General features: G+C 43.0%; 1 gene segment (V, D, J or C); it reads right to left on the bottom strand.

Annotated features, from left to right (window-relative positions):
• Window positions 1-234: 234 nt before the first annotated feature.
• On the bottom strand, window positions 235-12241 carry LOC138224055 (Ig kappa chain V-III region MOPC 321-like). The segment is given in 4 exon segments: window positions 235-790; window positions 2344-2381; window positions 11680-11983; window positions 12154-12241. Coding segments are annotated over 4 exon segments (714 nt in total).
• Window positions 12242-13636: the final 1395 nt, after the last annotated feature.

Here is a 13636-nt window from a genome sequence, read left to right as displayed (position 1 = left end):
AACACCAAGTGCAGCAACAGGGACCTGACTCTCAGAGAGCCAGCTGTGAGCCTGCAGTGAGCTCACTGTGAGGGTGTTCTTTATAATTCCTAACATGCACTCACAGGTTGTTTTACACACCATTAGCGTCTGCCAGTCTTGAACACTCATCTCTAAATAATTCACGATCAAATCAGAACAATATGCATTTATGGGGTGCAAAGGAGTTTTTATAATAAAGATCAGGATGACTAATTTCATGATTCAAAAGTTCTTTATTACTATAATTTTTCTCTCACTAACAGCACGTACAACAGGACTAAACAACACGCACACTTGGACAGCGGATGATGGATGAAGCTAAGCGCGTCTAAAACGTTGCTAACAAATACATCTGAGTACTGAGGGGCACAATAAGGTTACAGTCACAGAGATAAAGCTAAAACACAACACAGCCATCAGCAATGAGGTGCTGCCCTCTGTGTGGGCTACTCTGGGCAGTCAGATTTGTTCAGGGTCTTCTGGACAGTAGCCTGGGACCCCTGGCTGGCCTCGCAGGTCACGGAGTGCAGCGATTTCCAGTCGGCCTCGGACAGCGTCAGGGTGCTGCTCCAGCTGTAGGTGCCGTCGCTCTCCAGGATCCCAGGGGTCTTGGTGACGCTGCTGCTCTTGGAGCTGCCGTCGATCTTCCACTGCAGGCTCCAGTCGGACGGGAAGCCCTTGTTGGCCAGACACAGCAGCGTGGCGCTTCTCTTGGTGCTCAGCTCCACAGTCGAGGGCGGCAGGAGGGACAGAGACGGCAGAGCATTACCTGCAGACGGAAACCGGTTGGAATGAGATCAGAGAGACTCACAGCCGCCTGGGAGAGACTCACACAGACCCACAGGGAACAAGAACCCGAACTGTCGCAAAATAGACATTATTTCACTATTGACAGATAGCTGAAAAAGGAAAAGGAAGTTCTACACGTTTGTACAGGGTCTGAATAACTGTTTCAGGACATTCAGGACTAAAGTTCATCAGTTGGAAATACATGTATTTAAAATTCCTTAAATACACCTCATTTTGGTAATGTCTGAAAGTTTATTTCCCTAAATGTGGTTTAAACATATCTTGCTTATTGAGGACTACAAACTAAAGCTGTATCTCTGCTGCCTCCTGTACTAAAAGCCCAACTAGGCGCCTCTCGCCTCCCGCTGAATAAATCTGACCCGTAACGACAGGATCGTTTCATCGTCTGCAGGACCCATCAGCACTGGCGGGTACTGAGGCTTTATAAGTGCAAGACGCTACAAATAACTGTGAAATTCGATAGTGTATTCCCCTGGAGAAGAAAAACGTATGCCTGCTTTGAAATATTAAGTACAAATAAAACACTTTTTTAATTGTTTAATAAAACACTTCTTGTTGGATTAAGCATTTTTGGAACTCAATATGATGACTGTACAGTTACTACAAAAAGTACGTTTTCTTGTCTTCATTTCCGTTGTCACTATTTATTCAAAATCTTACAAAGTGCAAATTCAAAAGCAATTATGAACCCAAGAGCAGAGATCATTAAGCGATTTTTAAACCGTCAAATCTTCGTGTAGCCGCTGAATTGTAAAATAATTATTAACGCTTCAGGAACATTGAAACGACACTAATCTACTTCAACACTTAGCTTATCTGTACACGCTGAATTATATTTTTTTTCTTTTCTTCAAAAAAAGATGTAAAAAGATGCTTTAAGTTTATATGTTGTAATTAAACAGCAATAACTCGAGTGCATACTGTATATACGAATTTATATTCCTGATATTTGAGTTTGGGTTCTGTCAACCCCCGAAGTGCAGCCGGAGCGGAGACGCGGCTCTGTTTCCACAGCCCGCGCCTGTCAGCTCTTCTCCGCCTGAAATGGATCCGAGTCAACGGCTACATTAAGGTATCACTGGTCTCACTTGGACGGGCGGGGTCTGAACCCAACAGAGTCTCAATCGGGTTTCAGACCATGGGATGTGGAAACATTACGCTGTGCGCTTTTGACACCGATTCTGTATCTCCAGTACCAGCCGGATTAATGCACATTTCACGTTAAAGCCTACTCAAAATAGAAGCATTCTATACTATAAAGCAAACATAATAAATTGACACTCAGGATTTACACGAGATTAAGCCTGTAAAGTATCCCGCACTGTAGAGGAGCGCCGCAGCAGTTTAGCCGGGCTCAAATCGCTCTTCTCAATACAACACTCTTCAACTTTATAAAGTAGGAAATTAAAAAAAAAATCCTAACATGGGCTTCAAAGTTGCAATTTCTGTGACAAAAAATAATTTCAGAAAAACACACAGAAACAGCTCTGAAAAGACGAAGAGATCACTTACTTCCAACGCTCAGTCTGGTGCCGCCGCCGAAAGTGTACCACAGTGCTTTAACTTGATTCAGCGCTCGTACAAAAACATGCTCCCGAACCGGAGGAGCGTACAGCGTTTCTACAGGTTTATATCTTCCTTTATCTCGCCTGGAAACCCAAGGATCCTGACATTTAAACTATTTTATATCCAGATCGTGGAAGGTGTTAAGTAAAGGACATTAATAATCTCAACACTAAATGTGATCATAAAAGCGCCCGTGTTTCTCTAAGAGCCGCGCAGTCCTGCGGGGTTTGCAAAGAAACAAGTAATAGGTTTATTCCATGCTGAAAAAAAGAAGAAAGAGAACACAACGTTTCGGCGGTGGAGCCTTCTTCAGGAACCGAATTATTGATACGTTTTTAAAATCTCTCACCTGTCCGTTTTTAGTGCTATTTAGTTTATCCTCAGTGAGTCGCGACGAACCCAGCAATCACAAGTCGCAAACCGAGATGTCTCCCTGGACTGGACGCAGGAGTATTATACCGCTTCCTTGCACATCACATTTATCAAGCTCTTGAAATTAGAATTCCAGCACTGCTGGTACGGTTCACAAATTACTTCACTCACATTTTCACTCCTATTCTGCATCTTACTCACACTTGTGCTGTCACTATCGTTGCTATACTTGCGTTTCAGAGTCCCAGATTTGAGCCAGTGCTCCATAATAAGCCTTCTGCTTCTTTAAATTACACGCAGAACTTTTAAACTCAATGTAAGACATTATAATTATAATTAATAGTTGCTTATACTTATATAGTGCTTTTCTTCACACTCCACTCAAAGCACTTTACAGGTAATGTAATCACCTGCATCCACCTTATAAGAGAAATTCAGGCTGTTAGAGTGGAAAGTGCCCTTTATTCCCAGCACAGCAGCAAAGACACGGGCACACAAATACTGCGTCATCGGGCTATAACACGCTCGGGACATTTGGGGTACAGATCTATAGGGTGGTTAAGTGGTTACAGGTATAATAATAATAATAATTGCTTACACTTATATAGCGCTTTTCTGGACACTCCACTCAAAGCATTTTACAGGTAATGGGGACTCCCCTCCACCACCACTAATGTGCAGCATCCACCTGGATAATGCAACGTCAGCCATAGTGCGCCAGAACCTCACCACACATCAGCTATCAGTGGGGAGGAGAGCAACGTAATGTAGCCAATTCATAGATGGGGATTATTAGGAGGCCATGATTGGTAAGGGCCAATGGGAAATTTGGCCAGGACACCGGGGTAACACCCCTACTCTTCTCGAGAAACGCCCTGGGATTTTTAATGACCACAGAGAGTCAGGACCTCGGTTTTACGTCTCATCCGAAGGACGGCACCTGTTTTACAGTATAGTGTCCCCGTCACTATACTGGGGCATTAGGATCCACATGGACCGCAGGGTGAGTGCCCCCTGCTGGCCCCACTAACACCTCTTCCAGCAGCAACCCTAGTTTTTCCCAGGAGGTCTCCCATCCAGGTACTGACCAGGCTCACACCTGGTCAGTACCTGGATGGGAGCCTTGGCAATACCTGGATGGGAGACCTAAAAGGGGTATAAACCAAGGATAACTATTTACATGGCAGCCCAACATACCACTTCAATGTGCAACCGCACCAGATGGTCAACCCGCGCTGGCCAGTAGCCCTCAGTCCCCCTTTGTCTTCTCCTCCCATCCTGCACCTCTCCACACACCACACACGCCAGGTGAGGGGGCCACAATATTCAAAAGTAAGAACAAAATGGTAGGAACAATAAGAGCAACAGTCGAACCGCACTCGCATATCAAAACGTAAACTGCGTAACCATGCAGTCATGACAACTAGTGATGCACAGGTTCACTCGTTTAAAAAAAAAAAGATTTTAGATTGGGTTGGGCAGATGACCCGTGCATCACTAACAACAATACACTGGTGCAAGGCGCCAAGGACATCACTGCCAAACTGACTCGTTTTCAATGTGTGAAATCATTTCATTCGTGGTGAATAAAACTAAAACACTGAAGCGATAGGCGTTGATGGGGAGAATGAAGAGGCGAGATGGTCCCCTTTAATTCATGCTTCATTCAAACACAAAGGGAACAGAAGGGTACAGCCAAGGAGAATGAATGGAAACTTTGCCCTTTTGGCAGACCCTCAAGCCAGCCAAGGCTATTACTAGGCTGGTGCTCACCGCCCCATTACTGACACACACAGTCCCCTTAATGGCTGGTGAAACTCTGACACCTAGAATCAACACACAAGTCCCTCCTCCCACTTTTTAAAGCCTGCAGTTCTTAACAGTGCTCCTAGGGGGAGCCCCTTAGTAGCGAATGCGACAATATTCTTTCCTCAGACTTAAACTTAAACAGCGTAGACTTGTTTTGAGAAAGATGATTAGGTCAGCCCGCGGACCACCTGGCGCACGATCCCGGATGACGGGTGGTCCGTGGACCACACTTTGAGAACCACTGCTATAACTAATGTAGTAGGAAACCAGCAGGTTGTTAAAGGTGAAACATAAGGATTAACTATATTTTGTCATTTACTGTCATCTTTTACTCCATTTTTAGAAGTGTAAAAGTCTAGCAGAGATAAGATTCTGCGATCATGGCAGCGGTAAGGATGCAGCTCTGACTGCTCATGGAAAACTTGTAATCCTGTCTCTTGGGGATTCAAAGCTGCAGGAAGGACATCTGGGTGTTTATGCTGATTTTTCAGGGTCATCAGGACAGTCTGGAGTAAAACACTGACAGACAGCTTTTGTATTTGGCACAAAGAGTGGAATTTAAACTCAGAGTAGATCTTCAATGCACTAGTAATACCTGATGCAGAACAGTCCTCTGTTTTACTTGCTACACCTCAATGTGATTTTATCCTTAGAAAGAGCTGAAAGAATAACAATGGTCCTTGGTCTCTATGGATAAACCATCAGTCTGTCGGTTGCTATAGAGACAGGTTAAAGGAACATAATCTCTTCATTCTGGAACAAGACAGACTTGAAGGTTTGAACAATCTCAATCCTGACAGGGGTAGCTCAAAGGATACTTCAGACTCTGTAGCTCATTGAGGATGGAAGAGCACATTCAGAAAATAAAATGAACCACCCAGGTGGTTCAGGTCCAAGTTCTGGTCTCTCCTTCAAAAAGCTTCTAAATAAAATTTGAGATTCACTCATTTGAAATGTCACATGAGCAAGATGGACCAAATGAATCCTTTTGTTTACTGTTCTTTGAGAATGTCATTTTCAATACCTAGCGTGGAATTAAGAAGTTGTTGTAAAACAGAAAATGAAACCATGGTCTTTGTGAAAGAGAGACAAGAACAGGAGACTGTGGACAGCACAGACAGACAGGACCGAGCTGTGGTGAGCATGCAGGCACGTGTGGTGCAGCACAGCCTATGGACACCAGCAGAGACTGGTGCAGGCAGACAGTCCAGATCTGGGGTCAGAAGCAAGTGTTGCCCGATGCCATAGAGACACAGTGAAGACACTAAGGGGCAAATGGCCAATCCAGAATCACAGTTAAGACAAGAAGGCAAAGTTCAAGCATGAGTAATACACAGGTTGTTAGCACAAAGGGAAATCCAGGTGTGATGTGCTCTGAGCAAAGTAAGAGTCAAACATCCAAGACACAGCACAGGGTATTAGAGAACTAGGAAACTAAGGAACTCAAGATGAGGAATACAATGAGGACCACCACCACCAGGTGTGGATGTAAAATGCCTGCTGATGATACAGGTTTCCTATCATAAATCGTAACTGACACTGAATGACAGGTGAGTTACCATAACAAATGCCAGCTCACTCAGCACTCCCCCAGCAAAAGTGAGCCTGGATTATTTTACACTTTCAAAACCAAACTGACTTCCCAGTGGGACTGTGTCTTTCAGTTAGATCTGACTCTGCTCCTGAAGAGATACACTGATGTTTGGTTTTCAATCTGATTATACCTGTTAAACTCTGAAGTAGAACATAAAACACTTATATATATATTATTGATGGAAAAAATATATACAATTTATCCGTATTCAACACTACAGTATTAATTCAAGCACATTGTATAATATGTCAACTGTCTTTACATATCTTAAGCAGCTCCAACAATTACAGCTACACATCAAAGGACAAGACTTGGGACAGGACTTAGCAGGTCAACTCATGTTACATATCAAAGGACAGGACCTGAAAGCTACACATCAAAGGACAGGAAAGCTACACATCAAAGGACAGGACCTGAGACAGGACAAACTGGTCAACTCATGCTACATATCAAAGCACAGCTACACATCAAAGGACAGGACTTGGGACAGGACCAACTGGTCAACTCATGCTACATACTGTATCAAAGGGTAAGACAAATACCCATTAAGCGGTGAAACAAAACATCTTCCTGAGATCATACTGTATATAAGAGCTGGGAAACCCTCGCGGTTTGTCTGTCCTGCGGGGCAGACCCAACACACATTGATGTAATTATTGAGCTCAATAAAACTGAATCTGCACAAGACTTTGTCCTGCTCCTCTGATGAAGAATTTCCTACAACAACTCCAACTCAACAGGTACAATCAATTCAGTTCAGGAGTACTAAAGTACTTAAGGTGATTTTCCAAAACATTTTAAAAAGGACTGATGACTTCAAGAGGACCTTCAACACATAACCACCTGGAAAGACCACAGTCCCAAATTCCAGGAGGATTCCTGCTTGATTTTGGAAAAGGGTTTAATAAAGACACATACTTCTGTACAATAAACACTGATGTAGAGAGGGTAGCTACCAAAACTAAACCACTGTTACAGGATATAACCATTATGCCTGCTGGCCAACAGAAACTGTTTCCAATCACACTTAACTTAACACAGAACTGAAGCTCCTCACATTTCTTTATTGGGAGTCATTGATAAGGAGGATGGAGCTGTGCTGCTATTTTTCATATGAGGAGAGATCTCAGGAGGCTGGATTGCATCACACTGGTTATGTTCTAAATCAACATCAACATGCTTTTAAATGTATATTTAACTCTTAAAAGACAAAATCATTCAAACAAAGGATAAATAAGTAAGGTGGGTTTAAAGGCACAAAGTCTGATATGCAGAGACACAGATTACTTATTTTCTAAAAAAACATTCTGAATAAATGCTGGAATTTTGAGTCTGTCAAAATAAAGACTTTTTCCAGTATGGGAGCAGGTTTTCTCAATACGGCAGACTCCAGACATCTTCTGTTTGCTTCTAGTTATTATTGTGCTTCTGACTCCCAGTGAAAGGATTACTGTTACTGTTCTGTTGGATTATCAAACAGAAGGAAGAGCTACACCAGAATTATTTGTATAGAAAAGGCACTTTGCATTGGCGGTACATGCTTCAGTGCTCTGGGAGTGTTTATAACCCTGTGAGTTTAACACTTCATACTGAGAACTGTCCTTCATGGCAACAGAACCCACAGCAGCAATGACTTTAATCACTGTCTTTATCTGGGCACTCTTCATTTCTACTCAGGGTAGGAATGCATTTGATTTGAAATATTTAATGAACATGCTATTTAATTGAATAGAATAAACTACTATGAGTAATGATAATTATTTGATGTTTAAAGGTCAAAAGATGTTTTGTTCAAAGAAGGAAATCATACAACAAAAAGACATAATATTATACTGTATTTCCTGATATGTTTTTACAATTGAAACTATTTACCATATGCTCTGTCTTATTTACAAATTTCAGAAGCCGGAGGACAGATTACTGTGACTCAGATTCCAGTTAAATCTACTGCTCCAGGACAGAGTGTCACTGTGAACTGTAAGATCAGTCCTGCAGTTAACATATATAATTCTAAGCATGTACTAGCCTGGTACCAACAGAAAGCTAGAGAAACTCCTAAACTCCTGATTTTTGCATCAACTACCCGTCAAACTGGGATCCCAGAGCGTTTCAGCGGCAGTGGATCTGGGATTGATCAAGGTGCTCTCAATGGTGCTTCTGTAGAGAGTGGTAAGAATGGGCGAAGGAAGGTCTGCCCTCCTCAGTCACCGCAGGAAATAGAGATGCTGCTGTGCTTTCTTGGCTTGGGAGGTGTTATTGAGGGACCAGGTGAAGTCATCTGTAATGTGTACACCAAGAAACTTGGTGCTTCTACCTATCTCCACAAGGGAGCTGTTGATGTGCAGTGGGGAGTGATCAGCGTGGGTCCTACTGAAATCAATGATTATCTCTTTTGTTGTATCTAGATTAAGAGACAGGATGTTGTTTGTGCACTAGTCCACTAGTTGCTCCACCTCCTCTCTTTATGTTGTGTCATCAGCAAACTTGATGATGCAGTTGATCCATGCTTGGCAGAATCATCTTAAGTCATCAGTGTGAACAGCAGTGGGATGAGCACACAGTCCTGGGGGGTTCCGGTGCTCATTGTGATGGAGCTGGAGATGTTATTACCGACTGTCTGAGGTCTCTTGGTCAGAAAGTCCAGAATCCAGTTACAGAGGGAGGCATTGAGATTAAGCAACCTCAATTTTCCTATCAGCTTCTGGGGGATGGTTGTATTGAATGCTGAGTTGAAGTCAATAAAGAGCATTCTTACATAAGTGTCTTTCTTGTTCAGGTGGGACAGGGCCAGGTGGAGGGCAAGAGATACAGTATCATCAGTAGACCGGTTGGGGTGGTATGCAAACTAAAGGGGGTTCAGAGGGGTAGGGAGTCTGGACTTTATGTGGCCTTTCGAAGCACTTCATGATAATTGTTGTGAGCACCACGGACCAGTAATCATTGAGGCAGAACACAGCTGACTTATTCGGCACTGGTATAATATTGGTGGATATTAGGCATATGTAGATGACAGCCTGGCACAAGGAGATATTAAAAATATTTGTGAGGACTTCAGCTAGCTGTTCTGCTGTTCTGCACATACCTAGTTGCATGCTCAAGGAATATTATCAGGTCCAGCAGCCTTACGTGGATTAACTTTGGCTAATGTCCTCTTCATATCAGCTGTGGACAGGCAAAGCACCTGATCATCGGGAGGAAGTGTGGTTTTCCTCGCAGGCACAACATTCAGTGCTTCGAACCATGCATAGAAGTTATTCAGCACATCTGGAAGGGAGGCATCACCATCACTGGCACGTGGAATAGTCCTGTAATCAGTAATGGCCTGGATGTCCTGCCCCAAGCACATCTCTAGTGTCCAGGAAGTGGCCATGGATTTTCCTTGCATAGGTTCGTTTTGCCTCCTTGATGGCATGAGACAGGTTGGCCCTCGCAGTCCTGAGGGCTGCCTTATCGCCTGATCTAAATGCAGCATCATGGGTTCTTAGCAGTGAGTGGACCTCTGCAGTCAGCCATGGCTTCTGGTTGGCCCTTGTGATGATAGATTTAGAGACAGTGACGTCATCTTTAGACTTACTGATGTAGCCAGTCACAGATGCTGCATACTCTAAATTAATGAGAAGATCATAGGTAGCAGCCTCCCTGAACATATTCCAGTCTGTGTGCTTAAATCAGTCCTGTAATGCTAAGATAGCTCCCTCTGACCATACACTGATCTGTTTCAGAACTGGTTTGGCAAGTTTGAGCAGCAGTCTGTATGCTGGAATAAACATAACAGAGATGTGGTCAGAGTAGCCCAGGTGGGGGCGGGGAACAGCCTTGTATGCATTGATATTTGTGTAAACTAATTCCATAATGTTATCCCTTCTGGTTGTAAAATTAACACATTGACAAAATTTAGGAAGAACTGTCTTAAGATCCGCACCATTGAAGTCGCCGGCAACAATGACAAAGCCATGGGGTGAGCAGTTTGCAGATCGCTGATGGCCCCGTAAAGGACTCGCAACACCTCTTTAGAGTCGGTGCTGGGCAGGATGTACACAGCCACAAAAAGAACAGTAGTAAATTCCCTTGGTAAACAGAAGGGCTGACACCTCTTAACAGTAACACTGTTATTAATTTCAATGATGATGAGCGGTGACTGGAGAGTATTGCAACATTTATGCACCATTTTCTGTTTATATAAACACACTAACCACCACCCAGTTCTGAGTTGTAGGGTAATATAGATGCTGGCTGCCTTCGAGTCAACAATATCAGTCAACTGTGCTAGCTTTAACATCAGAAGCAAGAATACCATTAATGAAATACTGAAGCCATTACTGAAATAAAATTCAGCACAGTGTTACTGTAAAACATTCATGAGACTAAACTGGAATTTTGTGGTCTAAATAAAAAGTGTTACACCTGGCACAATCCCAATAGGGTCCATCACTCAGTCAGCAGCAGCCCTACTGCCAAGCATGGTGGAGCAGCTTCAGGTTATAGTTCTGCTTCTCCTCAGCAGGAACTGGGAGACTTCACTTGGAATGACAATGCCCAAGATCAAAGTGTAACTAACTATTGTGGAGCGAATATTTGGCTTAACCCGCTTGGCTGAGAGCCGACCTCCTGGCCATGGGACGAGGAGGCCAGGATCCCCAAGCAAGGTATCCAAGGAGTAGCTGCAGAGGTGGAGTTGGGATGGAGGTGGGATGCAAAAGTCGCACACTAGGAAGAGAGATATCGCATTTGGTATTTATAGCATTTGGTGGAGGAAGGATGAAGGGAGTGATTGCTAATTTCCAACGGCTGGGAATGATTGAGTGTGGTTGTTGTCATCCCTCCCAAACTTTCGTTAAATAAACTCCATTTGTCAAGAGTGAGGGGGCAATTAATGGAGCAAAGTAGCAAATGTCAGAGTAAAACCTGCTTTACTCTTCTAAAGTTCTCATTTCTGAGATGAAAATTCAACTTTGAACAGGACAATGACCCAAATCATAAGGCTAAATCAGTAGTGGAGTGACTCAAGAATAAGAAAGAAAATGTCACTGAGTGACCAAGACAGAGCACTAGAAATAAAATTGCTGTTGATCAGAGCTTGAGTATATTTGTAAAGAAGAACATATAAAGAAATTGCACCATCATGATGTGCACAGTTGGCAAAAACGTATCCAAAAAGAGTCAAAGATGTACAGAAATTCTTTTCATGTTGCTTCCACCAGATTTAGACTTTGTGGGAGAATACTTATGCACTGGGTGTATTTTAGTTTTTATTTTGTTTATTCTTGAAATTAAATTTATGTTTGTATTAACATTATTCACTTTAATAAAGTCAAATATAATAGTAATCTTTTAATAATACACATGAAGCTCATTGTGTCTCTTTGCAACTTAGGTCCTCTACAGGCTGTGTCCTGTGTCTTTGCCTTCACCCTCAGCACCTGCAGGAGGTCCCAGCTGCAGCAGTGCAGTTGCTGTGCAGTCCTGCTGAGGGAGGTTTTTGTACGGGTGTGTAACACTGTGTGTACAGGCCACTAGTAGAATGAGCCAGACAGTAATAATCTGCTGCATCTTCAGCCTGGACTCCGGTGATGGTCAGAGTGAAGTCAGTCCCAGATCCACTGCCACTGAAACGGTCTGGGATCCCAGTCTGACGGATAGTTGCTGCATAGATCAGGAATTTATGAGTTTCTCCAGCTTTCTTTTGGTACCAGGCTAGGAATCTGTTATTGTATAGTGCTGCACTGGCCTTACAGTTCACAGTGACTGTCTGTCCAGGGAGAACAGATTTCACTGCTGGAGTCTGAGTCACAGTTACCTGTCCACTGGATTCTGCAAATGACAAAGAGAACATAATTAAATTCTAATTATGATATTTATGAAATTATGATTAATAGTAAATATCATATTGTTTTTCATTGAGTTCCTGTTTTATACAAAACATTTCATTTTTACCTATAGTTGTAAACTACGTTCATCAAATATTTCAGACACATTCCTACCTTGAGCGGAGATGAGGATTGTCCAGATGAAGATGGTAATGAAAGTCATTGTTGCTGTGGGTTCTGTTTCCCTGAAGTGCAGCTCTCGGTCATGAAGTGTTAAACTCACAGGGCTATAAACACTCCCATAGCATGTACTGCCAATGCAAAGTGTCTTTTCTATGCAAATTATCTTCCTGGGTTCAGCAGCCCTTGCACCCAGTCACTGCTGGAATCATAGGCTTAGTATTGTGTGTTGTGACACATTACTGGTGGAGGTGATACCATGTTTAACAGAGACTGAAGCATGCAAATAGACAGTTTATATTTCATATTCTACAGCTATTGGAATATTCATAATCAGCTATTACTTAAAATCACATTTTACTTAATCTAAACACTTAAATACAGGCTTCTAGTTTAATTAGGGCTGCACAGTTTATGACTTAGACAGAGATTCGATCTGTCTTCCCTTGGCTGGCTAAGGGCTGAATTATCCAAAAGGTGAGATTGCACCATTGATTTTTAGTTCTTCCAACCCAGAAGTTGTCAACAATACTCATTTCCAAACTGACTCTGTTTTTCATGGTCATGAAAAAAGCATGTTTATAAAGAGATTCATCAGTCTTACTCTGCTGACCACACTCAGCTGAGAGAACCTCATCAGCCCCTGTCAACCCTTCACTTGCGACCCAAGTGGTTTAGTTCTGTAACTACAGCCTCTCCACCGTTTCCTACTGCCAGCTAGGGACTCTGTCACAAACCATCGTTCCACTTATACTATAGTTAACGAGCTATTGAACTTAATTGACGAGTTTTGAAAGTAGTGGGTACCACCATTAGCATTGTCAGCTCTAAGCTCTAAGATCATACACATGTTGATCTTTGGGTTTAGATTAGAAACATTTAGACACACGCTGCTCTCTGGGTTTACATTATGTACACTTAGGCACAGTCTGAGCTATATCACCCTGTAACTTCTGGGAGAGAAGAAGGTTACTGCTGGAAAGGTGTTAATTGGACCAGTAGGGGGAGCTAACTCTGTTTTCTGTGTGGGTCCTAATGCCCAAATATAGTGACAGTCAACATATACTGTACATATACAAAGGTGCCGTTCTTCGGATGAGACCTTAACAAGGTGCTGACTCTATATGGTCATTAAAAATCCCGGTGTGTTTAGTGAAAAGAGTAGGGGTGTTACCCCTGGCATCCTAGCTAAATTTCCCCTGTCCTTTACCCATCATGGCCTCCTCCTGGGACACTTTGGCTGCTGTTGCATCATCCAGGTGGGGCTACACTCCGTAGGAGTCCCCATTCCCTGTAAAGCGCTTTGAGTGTCCAGAGAAGAGCCATATAAATTAAATATTAATAATAAATGGAGGTGGACCTTGTCAGGCAGCTCCAATCCCCCTAGGGAAATCTGCAGCACAACATTGTGTCCTGATATTGTCCTGCCCTCTACAGCTGGAGGGCGCTCCTACTCTGTCCTATCCCTAGTTTCCTG

The sequence above is a fragment of the Lepisosteus oculatus genome, chromosome 18, assembly GCF_040954835.1.
Source record: "Lepisosteus oculatus isolate fLepOcu1 chromosome 18, fLepOcu1.hap2, whole genome shotgun sequence".
NCBI lineage: Eukaryota > Metazoa > Chordata > Actinopteri > Semionotiformes > Lepisosteidae > Lepisosteus > Lepisosteus oculatus.
The sequence above is the reverse complement of the archived record's forward strand: the minus strand, read 5'-3'. Positions and strand labels throughout refer to the sequence as shown.